We start from the raw sequence: 16,706 nt of genomic DNA on the forward strand, positions 1-16,706 counted from the left end.
CTTTGACCCCCTTCGCCCCAAGTTCTATACCTAACTGCTTCTTGAAAACTCATAACCACTCCACTTCCCATGAGTTTTTAGTGCAAGTGTGAGAGAGGGTGAGCACCGATTATCAGACCCATCAAGATCCTCCTCTCACCCAGAGACACCATTCTCACATCGCTCCTGAGACAGGCAAGAAAAACGGAAAAACCTGCTGCAATTCAAAGACTCTGTGAAATGTCTCTCTGACTCTGTACCATCACGCAGACAGCCAGGAAGCCACAGTGTCGCATTACTCATTGGTGAGACCAAGTGCGGAGAGCTGCGTGCAGTTCTCCTCTTTCTATTTCAAAGCGGCAGTGCAGCAGAGGGCGACGAGATGAATCATAGAACTGAGGGGACAGGTGGCATGAGTAAACTAAAAGTATTTTTCCTACTTTTGAATTGTTTAACCACTTGCTCATCCCCACCCTCTACCATTGCAGAATCCACTTGTTTGTTAACATAATTCCGAGGTTCTTGCCCCCCTTCTTTCTCTGGAAGTTTCTCTCCATGTGAAGAAGGAATTTCCAGCATCATTTTCACCTTTTACTAGTTTGAACTTTTGACCTACTCAGGCACTTTAATTTAAAGTTATATTTGTCATTTCATTTCACAGAATTACAGAATTGTCACAGTGCAGAAGGAGGCCATTCAGCTCATCGTGCTTGCACTGGCTCTCCAAACGAGCATCATGACTTAGTGCCATTTCCCTGCCTTTTCCCATAGCCCTGCACATTGTTTCTATTCGTGTAACCATCAGATGCCCTCTTGAATGCCTCGATTGAACCTGCCTCCACCACACTTCCAGGCTGCGGATTCCCGACCCGAACCACTCGTTGTGTGAAATAGTTTTTCCTCACACCACCCTTACCTTCTTCTTTCCATTTATCATCTAATATTCCTGTGTAAGGTCACTCCTTGCTGCCTCTTTGCAGACTGAAGGGCCCAGATCTCTCTTCTCTTTTCTCGTAGGCAAGTTCAAAGTCCAAAGACTTGAAGGTTAGGTGGATTGGCCATGATAAATTGCCCTTAGTGACCTAAAAAAGTTAGGAGGGGTTATTGGGTAACAGGAATAGGGTGGAAGTGGGAGGGCCCGAGCATTCGGGTGGGAGACAGCCAGGCGCTAAGGGCAGGGGTCAACGTAGTTAGCGTAGGTCGGGGGGCACCAGGGAGAGTAGGAGAAGGGGCGGGCTAGGGCCAAGCGCGGGGCGGATCTGGCAGGTCAGGCCTCGGGGGGTCGGGAGGGGGGGGGCAGCCGGGAGGGAGAGCAGAGAAGACTTGGGGGGGGGGGGGATCAGAAATCCCCGGGGCAGATAGTCGCTTGCAGGGAATAGCATAGGAAACCGACAGCAGCAGCACCCGGGGGGGGGAGGGGAAGTGGGCGGGGCGGGGCGGGGCGGGGGGGGGGGGGAGGGGGGTGAGAGCCACATTAGGTTAGTTGAGCACGTGGGGCATGGGTAAATAGAGCTGGTTGGAGAACTGCTTTATTAATATGTTTATTCTCTCCCACTGTTCATTTTCAATATGTTAAGGCTTTTGTATATGGCCTTTTTTCTCTGTAAATGTTACAAATCTGTTTTAAATAAAACATTTTAAAAAAAAGGAATACGGTGGAAGTGAGGGCTTAAGTAGTTATTATGGGAGATTTTAACTTTCCAAATATTGACTGGAAAAGATATAGTTCGAGTACAATAGATGGGTCGTTTTTTGTACAGTGTGTGCAGGAGGGTTTCCTGAAACAATATGTTGACAGGCCAACAAGAGGCGAGGCCACGTTGGATTTGGTTTTGGGTAATGAACCAGGCCAGGTGTTGGATTTGGAGGTAGGAGAGCACTTTGGGGACAGTGACCACAATTCGGTGACGTTTACGTTAATGATGGAAAGGGATAAGTATACACCGCAGGGCAAGAGTTATAGCTGGGGGAAGGGCAATTATGATGCCATTAGACGTGACTTGGGGGGGATAAGGTGGAGAAGTAGGCTGCAAGTGTTGGGCACACTGGATAAGTGGGGCTTGTTCAAGGATCAGCTACTGCGTGTTCTTGATAAGTATGTACCGGTCAGACAGGGAGGAAGGCGTCGAGCGAGGGAACCGTGGTTTACCAAGGAAGTGGAATCTCTTGTTAAGAGGAAGAAGGAGGCCTATGTGAAGATGAGGTGTGAAGTTTCGGTTGGGGCGATGGATAGTTACAAGGTAGCGAGGAAGGATCTAAAGAGAGAGCTAAGACGAGCAAGGAGGGGACATGAGAAGTATTTGGCAGGAAGGATCAAGGAAAACCCAAAAGCTTTCTATAGGTATGTCAGGAATAAGCGAATGACTAGGGAAAGAGTAGGACCAGTCAAGGACAGGGATGGGAAATTGTGTGTGGAGTCTGAAGAGATAGGCGAGATACTAAATGAATATTTTTCGTCAGTATTCACTCAGGAAGAAGATAATGTTGTGGAGGAGAATGCTGAGCCCCAGGCTAATAGAATAGATGGCATTGAGGTACGTAGGGAAGAGGTGTTGGCAATTCTGGACAGGCTGAAAATAGATAAGTCCCCGGGACCTGATGGGATTTATCCTAGGATTCTATGGGAGGCCAGGGAAGAGATTGCTGGACCTTTGGCTTTGATTTTTATGTCATCATTGGCTACAGGAATAGTGCCAGAGGACTGGAGGACAGCAAATGTGGTCCCTTTGTTCAAAAAGGGGAGCAGAGACAACCCCGGCAACTATAGGCCGGTGAGCCTCACGTCTGTAGTGGGTAAAGTCTTGGAGGGGATTATAAGAGACAAGATTTATAATCATCTAGATAGGAATAATATGATCAGGGATAGTCAGCATGGCTTTGTGAAGGGTAGGTCATGCCTCACAAACCTTATTGAGTTCTTTGAGAAGGTGACTGAACGGGTAGACGAGGGTAGAGCAGTTGATGTGGTGTATATGGATTTCAGCAAAGCGTTTGATAAGGTTCCCCACGGTAGGCTATTGCAAAAAATACGGAGGCTGGGGATTGAGGGTGATTTAGAGATGTGGATCAGAAATTGGCTAGCTGAAAGAAGACAGAGGGTGGTGGTTGATGGGAAATGTTCAGAATGGAGTACAGTCACAAGTGGAGTACCACAAGGATCTGTTCTGGGGCCGTTGCTGTTTGTCATTTTTATCAATGACCTAGAGGAAGGCGCAGAAGGGTGGGTGAGTAAATTTGCAGACGATACTAAAGTCGGTGGTGTTGTCGATAGTGTGGAAGGATGTAGCAGATTACAGAGGGATATAGATAAGCTGCAGAGCTGGGCCGAGAGGTGGCAAATGGAGTTTAATGTAGAGAAGTGTGAGGTGATTCACTTTGGAAGGAATAACAGGAATGCGGAATATTTGGCTAATGGTAAAGTTCTTGAAAGTGTGGATGAGCAGAGGGATCTAGGTGTCCATGTACATAGATCCCTGAAAGTTGCCACCCAGGTTGATAGGGTTGTGAAGAAGGCCTATGGAGTGTTGGCCTTTATTGGTAGAGGGATTGAGTTCCGGAGTCGGGAGGTCATGTTGCAGCTGTACAGAACTCTGGTACGGCCGCATTTGGAGTATTGCGTACAGTTCTGGTCACCGCATTATAGGAAGGACGTGGAGGCTTTGGAGCGGGTGCAGAGGAGATTTACCAGGATGTTGCCTGGTATGGAGGGAAAATCTTATGAGGAAAGGCTGATGGACTTGAGGTTGTTTTCGTTGGAGAGAAGAAGGTTAAGAGGAGACTTAATAGAGGCATACAAAATGATCAGGGGGTTGGATAGGGTGGACAGTGAGAGCCTTCTCCCGCGGATGGATATGGCTGGCACGAGGGGACATAACTTTAAACTGAGGGGTAATAGATATAGGACAGAGGTCAGAGGTAGGTTCTTTACGCAAAGAGTAGTGAGGCCGTGGAATGCCCTACCTGCTACAGTGGTGAACTCGCCAACATTGAGGGCATTTAAAAGTTTATTGGATAAACATATGGATGATAATGGCATAGTGTAGGTTGGATGGCTTTTGTTTCGGTGCAACATCGTGGGCCGAAGGGCCTGTACTGCGCTGTATTGTTCTATGTTCTATGTTCTATGTTCTAAGTGGGTTGGTGCAGACTCGATGGGCCGAATAGCCTCCTTCTGCACTGTATGTTCCATGTTCTAGTCCAAAGGCCTGTGGCCAGCCGTGTGAAAAAGAGGAAAACTAGCCCCTTGTCAAAGTGGTACTCCTTCCACTTCCTGCATGTACTTAGCAATGTCAGTCAGTTAACAAGGGCCTGATTATTTCCCTCCTTCATTTTGAAGCCAATTTCAACACCAAGCTGAGATCAAAACATAGATGCAATGAAGAAGGCTGTTCAGAAAGAAACTGCTATCCCCCCATCACAGCAGCCAACTGTTCACTAAGTGTACAAGCTTTGCCTGTCGCAGTTTCAGTCTTTGATCCCTTTCATTCCCAAATATCCCGAATTGTCCACCTTGATGTTCTGATTTAGGATTTATCCACCAATCAGGCAGCAGCACTGAAACAGCTCTTTCCAAACCATTAGAATAATAAAGCAAACAGAACAGAGCAGCAAATAGCAAATAGACACAAATGGAACCTGGTTATCCTAGTTTCAAGGCCAATATTGCCAGGGCTAGATTGCCATGGTCCAAGATTGAATTGTCAACGCACAGGGTTGGGGTTCCATAACTCTGTGCTGGATTATCAAGGTTCAAACTCAATTGTGAAGAGTCTGGGTTGAAATGGCTCACATAATGTAGCAGTTTATGTTCACATGCAGCAAGAGTTGGACAGCATTCAGGCTTTGGTTGGTAATTGACAAGTAGTGCAAATGCCAGACAATGACACTCATCAAGAAAACGTTTATTCATCTCCCCAATGCATTCAATGGCTTTACCATGGTTGAATGTTCCACCTGGAGTCACCATTGAGCAGAAACCTGATAGTGCCCTCTGCATAAATACAGTGAGTAAATGGGCAGATCAGAGGTTGGGCACTATGCAGCAAGTTACTCACCTCTTGACTCCCAAGGCAGAAGTATGATGGAATACAAGTGGAATACCCTCCATGTACCTGGGTGAGTGCATCTCCTACCACACTCAGAAAGCTCAACACAGCAACCCTGATTGATTGTCACCCAATGCACCAACTTAAATATTCATTTACTCTACCACCAGCGCACCATGGTTTAGCTCAGTTGGCTGGCCAGCTGGCTTGTGATGCAGAACATAGGTCAGCAGCGTGGGTTCAATTCCTGTACTGGCTGAGGTTGTTCATGAAGGCCCTGCCTTCTCAACCTTACTCCTCGCCTAGAGGAGTGGTGGGCCTCAGGTTAAATCACCACCAGTCAGCTCCCCTCAAAAGGGAAAGCAGCCTATGGCGACTTCATCTAATAATAATAATTTACCATGGTTTCTTCAACAGCACCTCCCATAACTGGAATCTCTATCACCTAGAAGGACAAGGGCAGCAGGCACATGGAAACATATAAATTCCATTTCAAGTCACATACCATTCTGACTTGGAAATATATCACTGTTCCTTCATTGTCACTGGGTCAAAATCCAAGAACTCTCACCCTAACAGCACAGTTTATACAGATTACAGTGGTTCAAGTCAGCGTCAGTGGCTCACCACTACCTTCTTTAAGGGAAATTAGGGAGAGCTGGAAGTGCTCGCCCTGTTAGTGATACACAAAAAAATATCAAGGCTGAATTGGCAAGATGCAGCGCCTGGATTTCCAAGATTCAGTGTACCAGCATTCAAACAGGTCCACAGATTGCCTTTCCCCACAATCTGGACATCCCTATTCAAATGATTCTCCACTTTCTGGCTGGATCACCCTATCCAGTACCCATCCCAAGCACTGAGCATTCCTTAGCCACCTTTATGATGCTATGTATCTCTAATACGGGGTCTTCCACAGCCAATGGTCCCTCAGCTGTCAGCCTTACTATTCCAGCAGGTGTGCTTTGGTGACGTTGACACATTAAGTCAAAGAGCAGCTCTTGTAGGAATAGTTAACACACATAAAGTAAAAGTTAAATCTGAGACCCGAGGCTTGTATTTTCATTTATCGTATGGGCAGTTTTAGCAAGGCTGAAGCTTATCATCCATCCTGAGAAGTTGCTGACTACATAAAATGTTTTTATAAATGGTGGCCAGATATATTAAGAGTCAACCACATGATGTAGGATTGGAGTCATATATAGACTCAGAGGCTATTTTCCATTCATTAGCAACCTCACTGGGGTTGTGACAATAATTTGGCTGGTTTGAAGCTCATTCTGTCTAGTCCTGGCCGACTGATGACCAGATTTACAGAACTCAGTTTCACAATTTGTCATGAGGAGATTTGAAATATCAAACTCTGGATCACTGACCCAGTATCCTTATACCACCTGATGCCAGTTACAGAAAGAGGCAGGAATACATCTGCGTGATCAAGCAACAGTCTCATAGGAGCAAATTTCAATCAAGTTGGGGACAGAAACAGCTTGAACCCCTGCGCCTGGTCACCCACCATACTGGGGCACTCGCTATAAATGTAAGGTAAGGGGTTAGGATCAGACTCGACTGCGATGCCCTCTGACAAATAATCCAACAAGACTCACTGCCTGGGTGCACACAAGATGGATGGTGCCTTGGCGATGAGAGCCCAGAGGGTAGCCGAGGGCACATGGAAATTAGACCCTGGAAAGGTGAACTCAATGGTCCAGTCAGTTTGCACAGTGAGCTGTTGATCAAAACAAAACAAGGAGGTCCAAGGTTCAGGTTCCTGGCCTGTGCTGCATTATCTGCTCTGAACTAGGCCATAGGAACAGCAGTATGTCATTCTGCACCTCAAGCCTGTCCCACCATTAAGCTGAATCATTGCTGACCTGTGGAATTGTGTTTGCTCGTTTCCTGATCCGATCCAGTAGCTGGTGCTGAAAAGAATGAGCACATGGAGGTTAGAAGGACAGGGATGGGATGGATTCTGAAACAAAAACAGAAAATACTGGACAATCTCAGCAAGTCTGACAGCATCTTGATGTGTTGGGCGTTCTGGATCACAAACAGGTCACCAACACTTGAAGTGGTGCAACTCTATTTTATTATAAAGTTAACTATATTAACATACTTGAACTGTGGGTAAATGCAATACCAGCTTTAACTGTTGACCCTTGCCTTGTCCTAACCAGGTGATGCACTCAGCACATGGTGAATGTCTGCGTTGCAGGCTGTGAGCTCTGTGCTCCGAGTTGGCTGCTACTAGAATGAGCGGGAACTCAGTCCCCTGTCTTTATAGTGCGTGTGCTCTCACTGGTGATTGGCTGCAGTGTTGTGTATGCTGATTGGTCTCACTGCATGTCCATCAGTGTGTGTGTGTGTGTCTGCACCATAATATACTGGTGTATATTATGACATCCCCCCTTTTATATAAAGAACATATGCCTGCGTGACAATAAATATTGTGTCGTGAATGTGCCTGACTATGTGTGTGCGTGTTATTTACATGACTATGTACATGAGGCTAATCTATTTACATGGGAAGGTGCCTGTTGCAGAGAAATAGGGTGTCACACCAACACCGAAATGAACATTATATACAAACTACTGGAACGATGAAACAGGATAACAGAACAGACCAAAGAGTCTCATAAGTCAAGTCTCTGAGGTGGGCGACGAATTCTGGTTGACCGCCTCAAGGGTGGGTCAGGAGCCGCCGGCTGAGGAACGGGCTGGGCCACGGCAGAGTGAGGAGGATGCAGAGTATTTGGAATCTCCACATAGTCCAGGTTGGGGACAACAGAAGGGCGCGGCACCGGTGGAGGATCATGTAGCGAGCGTGGAACGAGATGAAGGGCACGTCAATTGCGGCGGCGAATAGAACCATCTGGCAGACAAACTAGGAACGAGCGGGGAGCTACCTGCCGAAGAACCACAGCAGTTGCAGACCAGCCACCCTCCGGAAGATGGATGTGGACGTTGTCATCCAACACCAGAGCAGGGAGATCAGTCGCCCGAGCGTCATGCGCCGCCTTGTGTTGTGCACGAGACTGTTGCATCCGCTGAACGACCGGAACATGGTTGAGGTCTGGGACGTGAATGGACGGCACCGTGGTCCTGAGGGTGCGACCCATGAGCAGCTGGGCTGCCGACAGGCCCGTGGAGAGTGGGGCCGAACGATAGGACTACAAGGCGAGGTAGAAGTCGGATCCTGCATCGGCAGCCTTGCAGAGGAGCCGTTTGACGATGTGGACGCCCTTTTCCGCTTTGCCATTGGATTGGGGGTGCAGGGGACTGGATGTCACATGCACAAAGTTGTACCTGCTGGCAAAGTTGGACCATTCCTGACTCGCGAAGCAGGGGCCTTTGTCCGACATCACAGTGAGTGGGATGCCGTGACGAGCAAAGGTCTTCTTGCAGGCATGGATGACCGCCGATGATGTGATGTCGTGCAGGCGTACCATCTCCGGGTAGTTCAAAAAATAGTCTACAATCAGAACATAGTCCCTGCCGAGCACATGGAACAGGTCAACACCTACCTTTGACCAAGGGGACGTGACCAACTCATGGGGCCGTAGGGTCTCACGTGGTTGAGCTGGCTGGAACAGCTGACAGGTGGGGCAGTTGAACACTGTGTTGGCTATGTCCTCATTGATGCAGGGCCAGTACACAGCCTCTCGGGCCCTCCGTTGGCACTTCTCCACGCCAAGATGGCCCTCGTGTAGCTGTTCCAAAACGAGCTGGTGCATGCTGTGCGGGATCACGATGCGGTCCAGCTTCAGGAGGACACCATCGACTACTGCCAGATCATCTCTGATATTGTAGAACTGCGGGCATTGGCCCTTGAGCCACCCGTCCGTCGTGTGGCGCATGACATGGTGTAGTAGGGGGTCAGCCGGAGTCTCGCGGCGAATGTGGATAAGGCGTTCATCCGTGGCCGGCAGATTGGAGGCCGTGAAGGCCACATGGGCGTCAACCTGGCAGACAAACCCCTCTGGGTCACACGGGGTGTTGACTGCTCTGGACAGAGCTTCGGCTATGATCACATCCTTGCCCGGGGTGTATAGGAGCTGGAAATCGTACCGCCGGAGTTTAAGCAGAATGCGCTGGAGGCGAGGGGTCATATCATTCAGGTCTTTTTGTACAATGTTGACCAGCGGGTGATGGTCGGTCTTGACAGTGAATTGGGGGAGGGCGTACACGTAATCATGAAATTTGTCGACCCCAGTCAACAGGCCCAGGCACTCCTTTTCGATTCGCACGTAGCGCTGTTCCGTGGGGGTCATGGCACGTGACGCATATGCAACGGGGGCCCATGATGAGGCCTCATCGCGTTGCAGGAGCACCGCCCCAATGCCTGATTGGCTGGCATTCGTTGAAATTTTTGTTTCCTTCGTGGGATCAAAAAACGGCAATACAGGGGCCGTGGTAAGCTTGGTCTTAAGCTCCTCCCATTCGCGCTGGTGGGCGGGAACCCATTGGAAGTCTGTCGTCTTCCTGACCAGGTTCCGGAGAGCTGTGGTATGGGAGGCGAGGTTGGGGATGAACTTCCCCAGGAAGTTGACCATGCCCAATAATCGGAGGACCGCCTTCTTATCTGCTGGCTTCTGCATGGCCGTGATGGCTGCCACCTTGTCCGCATCCGGCCGCACACCCAACCGGGAGATGTGGTCCCCTAGGAACTTGAGTTCCGTCTGGTTGAAGGAACATTTGGCTCTGTTGAGGCGAAGGCCTTGGTCCCGTATTCGTTTGAAAACGCGCTGGAGGTGACTGATATGCTCCTGCGGGGTGGTGGACCAAATGATGATGTCGTCAACATGGACGCGCACACCCTCAATGCCCTCCATCATTTGCTCCATGATCCGGTGGAATACTTCTGATGCCGATATAATCCCAAACGGCATCCTGTTGTAGCAGTATCTGCCAAATGGGGTATCAAAGGTACACAGCTTTCTGCTGGACCTGTCTAGTTGAATTTGGCAGAATACTTTCGAGGAGTCAAGTTTGGTGAAGATGTTGGCCCGAGCCATCTCGCACGTGATCTCCTCGCGCTTGGGGATAGTTCCCTCATTATGTTGCGATTCAAATCCTTTGGGTCAATGCAGATCCGGAGCTCGCCGGAAGGCTTCTTTACGCACACCATGGAACTGACCCAGTCGGTTGGTTCCGTCACTCTGGAGAGCACTCCTTGGTCCTGGAGGTCCTGCAGCTGCTGCTTGAGGCGGTCCTTGAGGGGTGCTGGGACTCTGCGAGGTGCATGAACCACAGGCGTGGTGCCTTGTTTGAGCAGGATTTTGTAAGTGTATGGAAGCGTGCCCATGCCTTCGAAAACGTCACGGTGCTGGTCGATGGCATTGAGTTGCGCCCTGAAGTCCGCATCCTGGAAGGCAGACGTGTCCTCTGGAGGGAGAGAGTGTACTCGTTGAATGAGGTTTAGGAGTTTGCACGCCTGTGCGCCTAGCAGAGAGTCCTTCGAGGAGCCCACGATCTCGAAGGGAAGGATGGCTTTTCGCGAGTTGTGCATCACTTCGAGTTGGCATGAACCGGTAGCAGGAATGACGTTGCCATTGTAGTCCACTAGTTGGCAGGTCGACTCAAGAATGGTTGGTTTAACCCGAAGGGTCTGAAAGGCTGACCATGCTAGGAGATTAGCGGAAGCACCAGTGTCCAGGCGGAATCGTATCTGGGATCGGTTGACTGTCAGGGTGGCACACCACTCGTCGTCCGGATCAATGCTGTGCACCAACAGCGGCTGGTGGTTTTGATTCGGGGACAGCCTGTTTTTTGTAATAACAGCGACTCGAAAAGGCTCCCTTGGTGTCACTGGTCTGCGGGAAGTCGGAATCGGACTCGGTTTGGGCGTAGGTAAATGCTTGTTGCAGGGTTCTTCGGAGGTTTATTTCATTTCCTGGTTCAATTTGAGGCATTGTGCTGTCATTCCAGGTGAAGGAAGGTTGTTTTACAGCTTTAAAAGATTTTTTCTTTGATTTGGGACATTTCCCCTTTAAATGGGTGTGGTCCGTGGCCTCTGACATCATGACGCGCGTGACGTAGCATGTAAGAGGCGTTTGCACATGCGCAGATCGCGGATCCTTTACTGATGGCCGTTTTCGTGATTGCGCATGCACGGCGTCGCACAACTGCGCAAGTGCAGTCCCTTTAGAAAGATGGTTGCGAACCAAAATCATTTTCTGCTCTGGGATTTCAGCCTCGAGGTGAGAACTGGCACTTCTCTTACCTTTCCTTGCTGGTTGGAGAGTGTTTTCCTCACAGTATTTGCCGAATTTGTCCAGGACTGCCTGGAAGTCGCTCCTGTTTTGCCCCTTGGAGAACTTGAATTTTTAAAAGATTTCTTCTGCTCTGGCACCGGCGATGGTGAGGAGAAGCTCTGTTTTTTCAGGATCTGCCAGGTCTTCTAATTCGGCAGCCAGCAGGAGGATTTCAAACTTTTGCCGGAATGCCCGTCAGTTTTCGCAGAGATCGCCGTGGCACTGGAGCTGCTGCGGAACCCGGATCTTGAACATCTTGCCTGGGTAGCGTTGCTGGTTGTCACTGTACGCTGAGGTATGGCTATCTGGACTGAACCAGTTCACTCCTGGTATCATGATGTGTTGGGTGTTCTGGATCACAAACAGGTCACCAACACTTGAAGTGGTGCAACTCTATTTTATTATAAGGTTAACTATATTAACATACTTGAACTGTGGGTAAATGCAATACCAGCTTTAACTGTTGACCCTTGCCTAGTCCTAACCAGGTAATGCACTCAGCACATGGTGAATGTCTGCGTTGCAGGCTGTGAGCTCTGTGCTCCGAGCTGGCTGCTACTAGAATGAGCGGGAACTCTCCTGTCCCCTGTCTTTATTGTGCGTGTGCTCTCACTGGTGATTGGCTGCGGTGTTGTGTATGCTGATTGGTCCCACTGCATGTCCATCAGTGTGTGTGTGTGTCTGCACCATAATATACTGGTGTATATTATGACACATCTGTGGAGAGAAAAGGGAGATAACGTTTTGAGTCTGGATGACTCTTTAAACGGTAGTTCCCTTCTCTCTCCTCAGATGCTGCCAGACCTGCTGAGATTGTCCAGTATTTTCTGTTTCTGTTTCAGATTCCAGCATCCGCAGTAATTTGCTTTTATGGGATGGATTCTCATGCCTTCAGGAGAGAGGAGGCAGAGTAAATGATTGGTGTACGGAAATCTTTCACAGAACTGCTGGCTAATTGTGAACAGCTATTCAGCAACCTGTCTCCATGGAAACCATAGGCCCAAACTGGGTCACGCCTACTTAATCCCTTTCACCAGCCAGTTCCCAGCATAACACTTTTTGCATCTGACTGACACAACCTTGATTGACAAGAAGCGATGAAACATTTGCTTTGAAAGTTGTTTCCCTTCATCACAGGCGGAAAACAAGAAAGGTCAACAATACAGGATTCCTTAATTAGATTTCACATAAACCGCCCTTTCATTATTGATTACACAGAGAGCACTGTCTGCCTCTGTGCTAATGAACATCCTGCAAAGACTCGATAAACACCCCACTGAGGGGCCTATTCCCCATGGGTAATATAGCCGGGGTCCTGTTGTGCCAAGTCCACTCAGGAGTGGATTCAACGACTGCTATCACTGCAAATCCGAAGAATGACATTTTCTCATGATGCCAGGTGGCCAAAGTGTCCTCCTGTTCATTTATCTTATTTTATTTGTTCTTGGGATACCAAACTAGGTTGAATATTCGCATTTAAGCAATGCTTGCTGTTGCTACAGAATTCACAGTAATTCATGTAAAAATGTGTGAATTTAGCTTGCTGCCTCAGAGGGCATGATCTGAAAAAGTGCAATAAAGGAATAGGCCGGCTACGGACTGACAGAATGAGAGAGATAACAGAAGCAGAGAGAGAAAGGGGTGATATGAATGCAGGGTGAGGGGTAATATAGTGAGAGGAAGTGGGATAACATCTGCAGGGAGTCCATTGGGTGTGTTAATATTAACTGTGTTGATCAGTGTGTGTTTCTGGCTGTGTGTTAATAGCGACAGGATACCTCCGGGTAAATGTTAGGTTATCTCTGTGAGTGCAGTGCAGAGGGAGGCCACTTGGCCCATCGTGTCTGTCCTGGCCTTCTGAAAGAGTACCCTACCTAGGCCCACTCCCTCATCCTATCCTCGTAACCTGCTTATCATTGGACACTAAGGGGCAAATTAGCACGGCCAATTTACCTAACCTGCTCATCTTTGGACCCTGGGAGGAAACCGGAGTACCGGAGGAAACCCATGCAGACACGGGGAGAAAGTGCAAACTCCACACAGACCGTCACCCAAGGTCGGAATTGAACCCTGGCCCCTTGTGCTGTGAGGCTGCAGTGCTAACCATTGTGCCACCATGCCGCCCCATATTATTATTAGCAGTGTTAGTCTTTGTGTGTATTAATATTGACAGGATGTCTCTTGGGTGTTTTAACATAAGGGGACCCATGGGAATGTGTTGATATTAACAGTATGTCTCTGGGAGTGTGTTAATATTGACTGAGTGTCTCTGGAGTGTGATAATATTAACAGCGTGCTTCTAACATCTGTTAATAATAACAGGGTGTCCCCAGGTCAGGAGGTGGGTTATTATTAACAGTGTGCCTCTGGATGCGTGTTACCATTTATACAATGTTTCTGGGAGTGTGTTAATATTAGCATTATGCCTTTGGGTATGCGTTCATTTTAACACGGTGTCTCTGGAATTGTGTTATTCTTGACAGGGTGCCCACGGAGTGTAATAGTGTATTAATATTCACTATTAAGTTGTCGAAAACGACGACTTAAAACCAACTTGCTAAATCAGAAGTTGCGGTCCCAGAACTGTTGACTGGAATTCTCTGTTTGGGAGACTAAGGCCCGATCTAACACGCAAAAAACAGAGTACTGTTTTGGGCCGTATAGCGGGCTTTCTCGGCACCTGCAGCATTGGCCTTGGTCGGGTACGGCCCACCAAGGCCGCACTTACATCATTTCCAGAGAGGTGACTCACGGATAGGGGCGCCATTTTATCTTTCGAGCCCCCTCTGCTCCTCTACCGCAGCTTCTGGACCCCCCAACTTACCTCTTACAGGATCCTTGAGTCCATCCTCTCCCCACCTCTTAAGGACAGGGCAACCCCAGGCCCGATCCCTGGCACGAGCAACCTGGCACTGGGCACCTTGGCACTGCTAGCCTGGCACCCTGGCAGTTCCCCTGCCAGCCTGGCAGTGCCACCGGGGCAGTGCGAGATTTATCGGCCTCATCGCGTAACTGAGTCGGGCACAACAAGGCCATTAGCGTTCCCGCCAGGACTGAATAGCATGTGATCCATGTTTCCTTTGGGGACACTATTCAGTAAGCACGTCAGGACATGCAAATAGGCCAGTACTCTGCCAACACGAATTGACAGCAATTCCCAGCCCAGCAGGTGTTGTAACCACTGGAGCCGGATTTAGTGCTAAAGAGCCTGACAACTGGAGCTGGTTTTAAGCACTCCACTTACCACCTTATCACACACTCACAAAGATGGCTCACAGGATCCCCCCCCCCCCCCCCCCCCCCGCACCCCCCCCACCACCACCCCCCCGCCCGCAAAGGTCAGGAGTCCGAGGTGGACCCACTCTCGATGCCAATGAGGAAAGGAGGATCACCCACCCAGGGTGGGTTGCAGACTCAAGCGCATCCTCTTGAACAGCGCCTGGGAGGTGGTTTCAGAGGCAATGAGTGCTGCCAGCCTCACCAGGAGTAGACAGCTGGTGATCACAGTTGAGGCCTCTGCCCTGAGAGGGGCAGAGGACCCGGAAGGGTTCCAAGCACAACTGTGCAAGTGTCCTTTGGTTGGGGTGAACTCTGCTGATCCCCTGCTTTCTCTGCAGTGGGGCAGCGCTTCTCATGGTTGCCAACACCTGGTCCATTGAGCTTGGACCTTGATGATCCCGCTGCTTAGGAGGGTTTCCAGAGGAGTGTCATGGGAGGGCTCCCAAATCACCAGAGGCTCTCTGAACATTCACAGGACATTGGAACATGGGAATTAGGAGCAGAAGCAGACAATTCAGCCCCTCAAGTCTGCTCCACCATTCAATCAGATCATGGCTGATCTCTTCCAAAGGGGCATGTTTAAATCCATATATTGCAGCAAAGCCCATCTGGGCTAGGACACCCCGACACGAGGGGGACACCCCAGGTCCATGTACTTGACACCAAGTCGTTCCCTGCTACAGTGCCCAGCCGAGCCAGCCACCCCCACAGCAAGGAAGACAGGTTTTGAGGCTTATTGAGTTTATCTAACCTCCCACTCAACAGCCATGGTGCTCAGTCCCCGTTTGTAAATACTTGCACAAATTCATACCCGCGAGACTTCCACCTCAGGGGTTGGAGCATCGCAGGGGTGTGGAGTCTGAAGTGTCTAAGCCGCAAATGATATTTAAATTCATGCAAATGAAGGTTTTGCATGGACCTATAGGCAATGGGCACAAACTTTGATATCGCCATCAGCGAGGGGCGAGAGTATGGCGTCTGAATCGCCATCGGCAAAGGACCGGAGCATGGCGTCAGAATCTCCATCAGCGAGGGACTGGAGCATGGCGTCAGAATCTCCATCAGCGAGGGACTAGAGCATGGCGTCAGAATCGCCATCAGCAAGGGACCGGAGCATGGCGTCAGAATCTTCATCAGCGAGGGACTGGAGCATGGCGTCTGAATCTCGATCAGCGAGGGACTGGAGCATGGCGTCTGAATCTCGATCAGCGAGGGACTGGAGCATGGCGTCAGAATCTCCATCAGCGAGGGACCGGAGCATGGCGTCAGAATCTCCATCAGCGAGGGACTAGAGCATGGCGTCAGAATCGCCATCAGCAAGGGACCGGAGCATGGCGTCAGAATCTTCATCAGCGAGGGACTGGAGCATGGCGTCTGAATCTCGATCAGCGAGGGACTGGAGCATGGCGTCTGAATCTCGATCAGCGAGGGACTGGAGCATGGCGTCAGAATCTCCATCAGCGAGGGACTGGAGCATGGCGTCTGAATCTCCATCAGCGAGGGACTGGAGCATGGCGTCTGAATCTCCATCAGCGAGGGACCGGAGTATGGCGTCAGAATCTCCATCAGTGAGGGACTGGAGCATGGCGTCTGAATCTCCATCAGCAAGGGACCGGAGTATGGCGTCAGAATCTCCATCAGTGAGGGACTGGAGCATGGCGTCTGAAACTCCATCAGCGAGGGGCTGGAGAATGGCGTCAGAATCTCCATCAGCGAGGGACTGGAGCATGGCGTCTGAAACTCCATCAGCGAGGGACTGGAGCATGGCGTCTGAATCTCCATCAGTGAGGGACTGGAGCATGGCGTCTGAATCTCCATCAGCAAGGGACCGGAGTATGGCGTCAGAATCTCCATCAGTGAGGGACTGGAGCATGGCGTCTGAAACTCCATCAGCGAGGGGCTGGAGAATGGCGTCAGAATCTCCATCAGCGAGGGACTGGAGCATGGCGTCTGAATCTCCATCAGCGAGGGACAGGAGCATGGTGTCTGAATGGCCATCAGCGAGGGACTGGAGCATGGCGTCTGAAACTCCATCAGCGAGGGACTGGAGCATGGCGTCTGAATCTCCATCAGCGAGGGACTGGAGCATGGCATCTGAATGGCTGTCAGCGAGGGACCGGAGCACGGCGTCTGAATCTCCATCAGCGAG

At 49.9% G+C, this 16,706-nt stretch overlaps 1 protein-coding gene across 3 annotated transcripts in view; it reads right to left on the reverse strand.

Moving 5' to 3' along the window:
* LOC140385694 (uncharacterized) overlaps positions 1-16,706 on the reverse strand; it is a 135,275-nt gene that overhangs the window by 21,873 nt on the left and 96,696 nt on the right. For 2 of the 3 annotated variants that reach the window (XM_072468112.1, XM_072468115.1), the window contains exon 4: positions 6,899-6,946. The exons of the other annotated variant lie outside the window; for it this stretch is intronic. In XM_072468112.1, the coding sequence (XP_072324213.1) occupies positions 6,899-6,946 (48 nt within the window). The remainder of the gene's footprint in view (positions 1-6,898; positions 6,947-16,706) is intronic. 3 annotated transcript variants of the gene reach the window in all.

The sequence above is a fragment of the Scyliorhinus torazame genome, chromosome 11, assembly GCF_047496885.1.
Source record: "Scyliorhinus torazame isolate Kashiwa2021f chromosome 11, sScyTor2.1, whole genome shotgun sequence".
In the NCBI taxonomy this organism is placed as follows: Eukaryota; Metazoa; Chordata; class Chondrichthyes; order Carcharhiniformes; family Scyliorhinidae; genus Scyliorhinus; species Scyliorhinus torazame.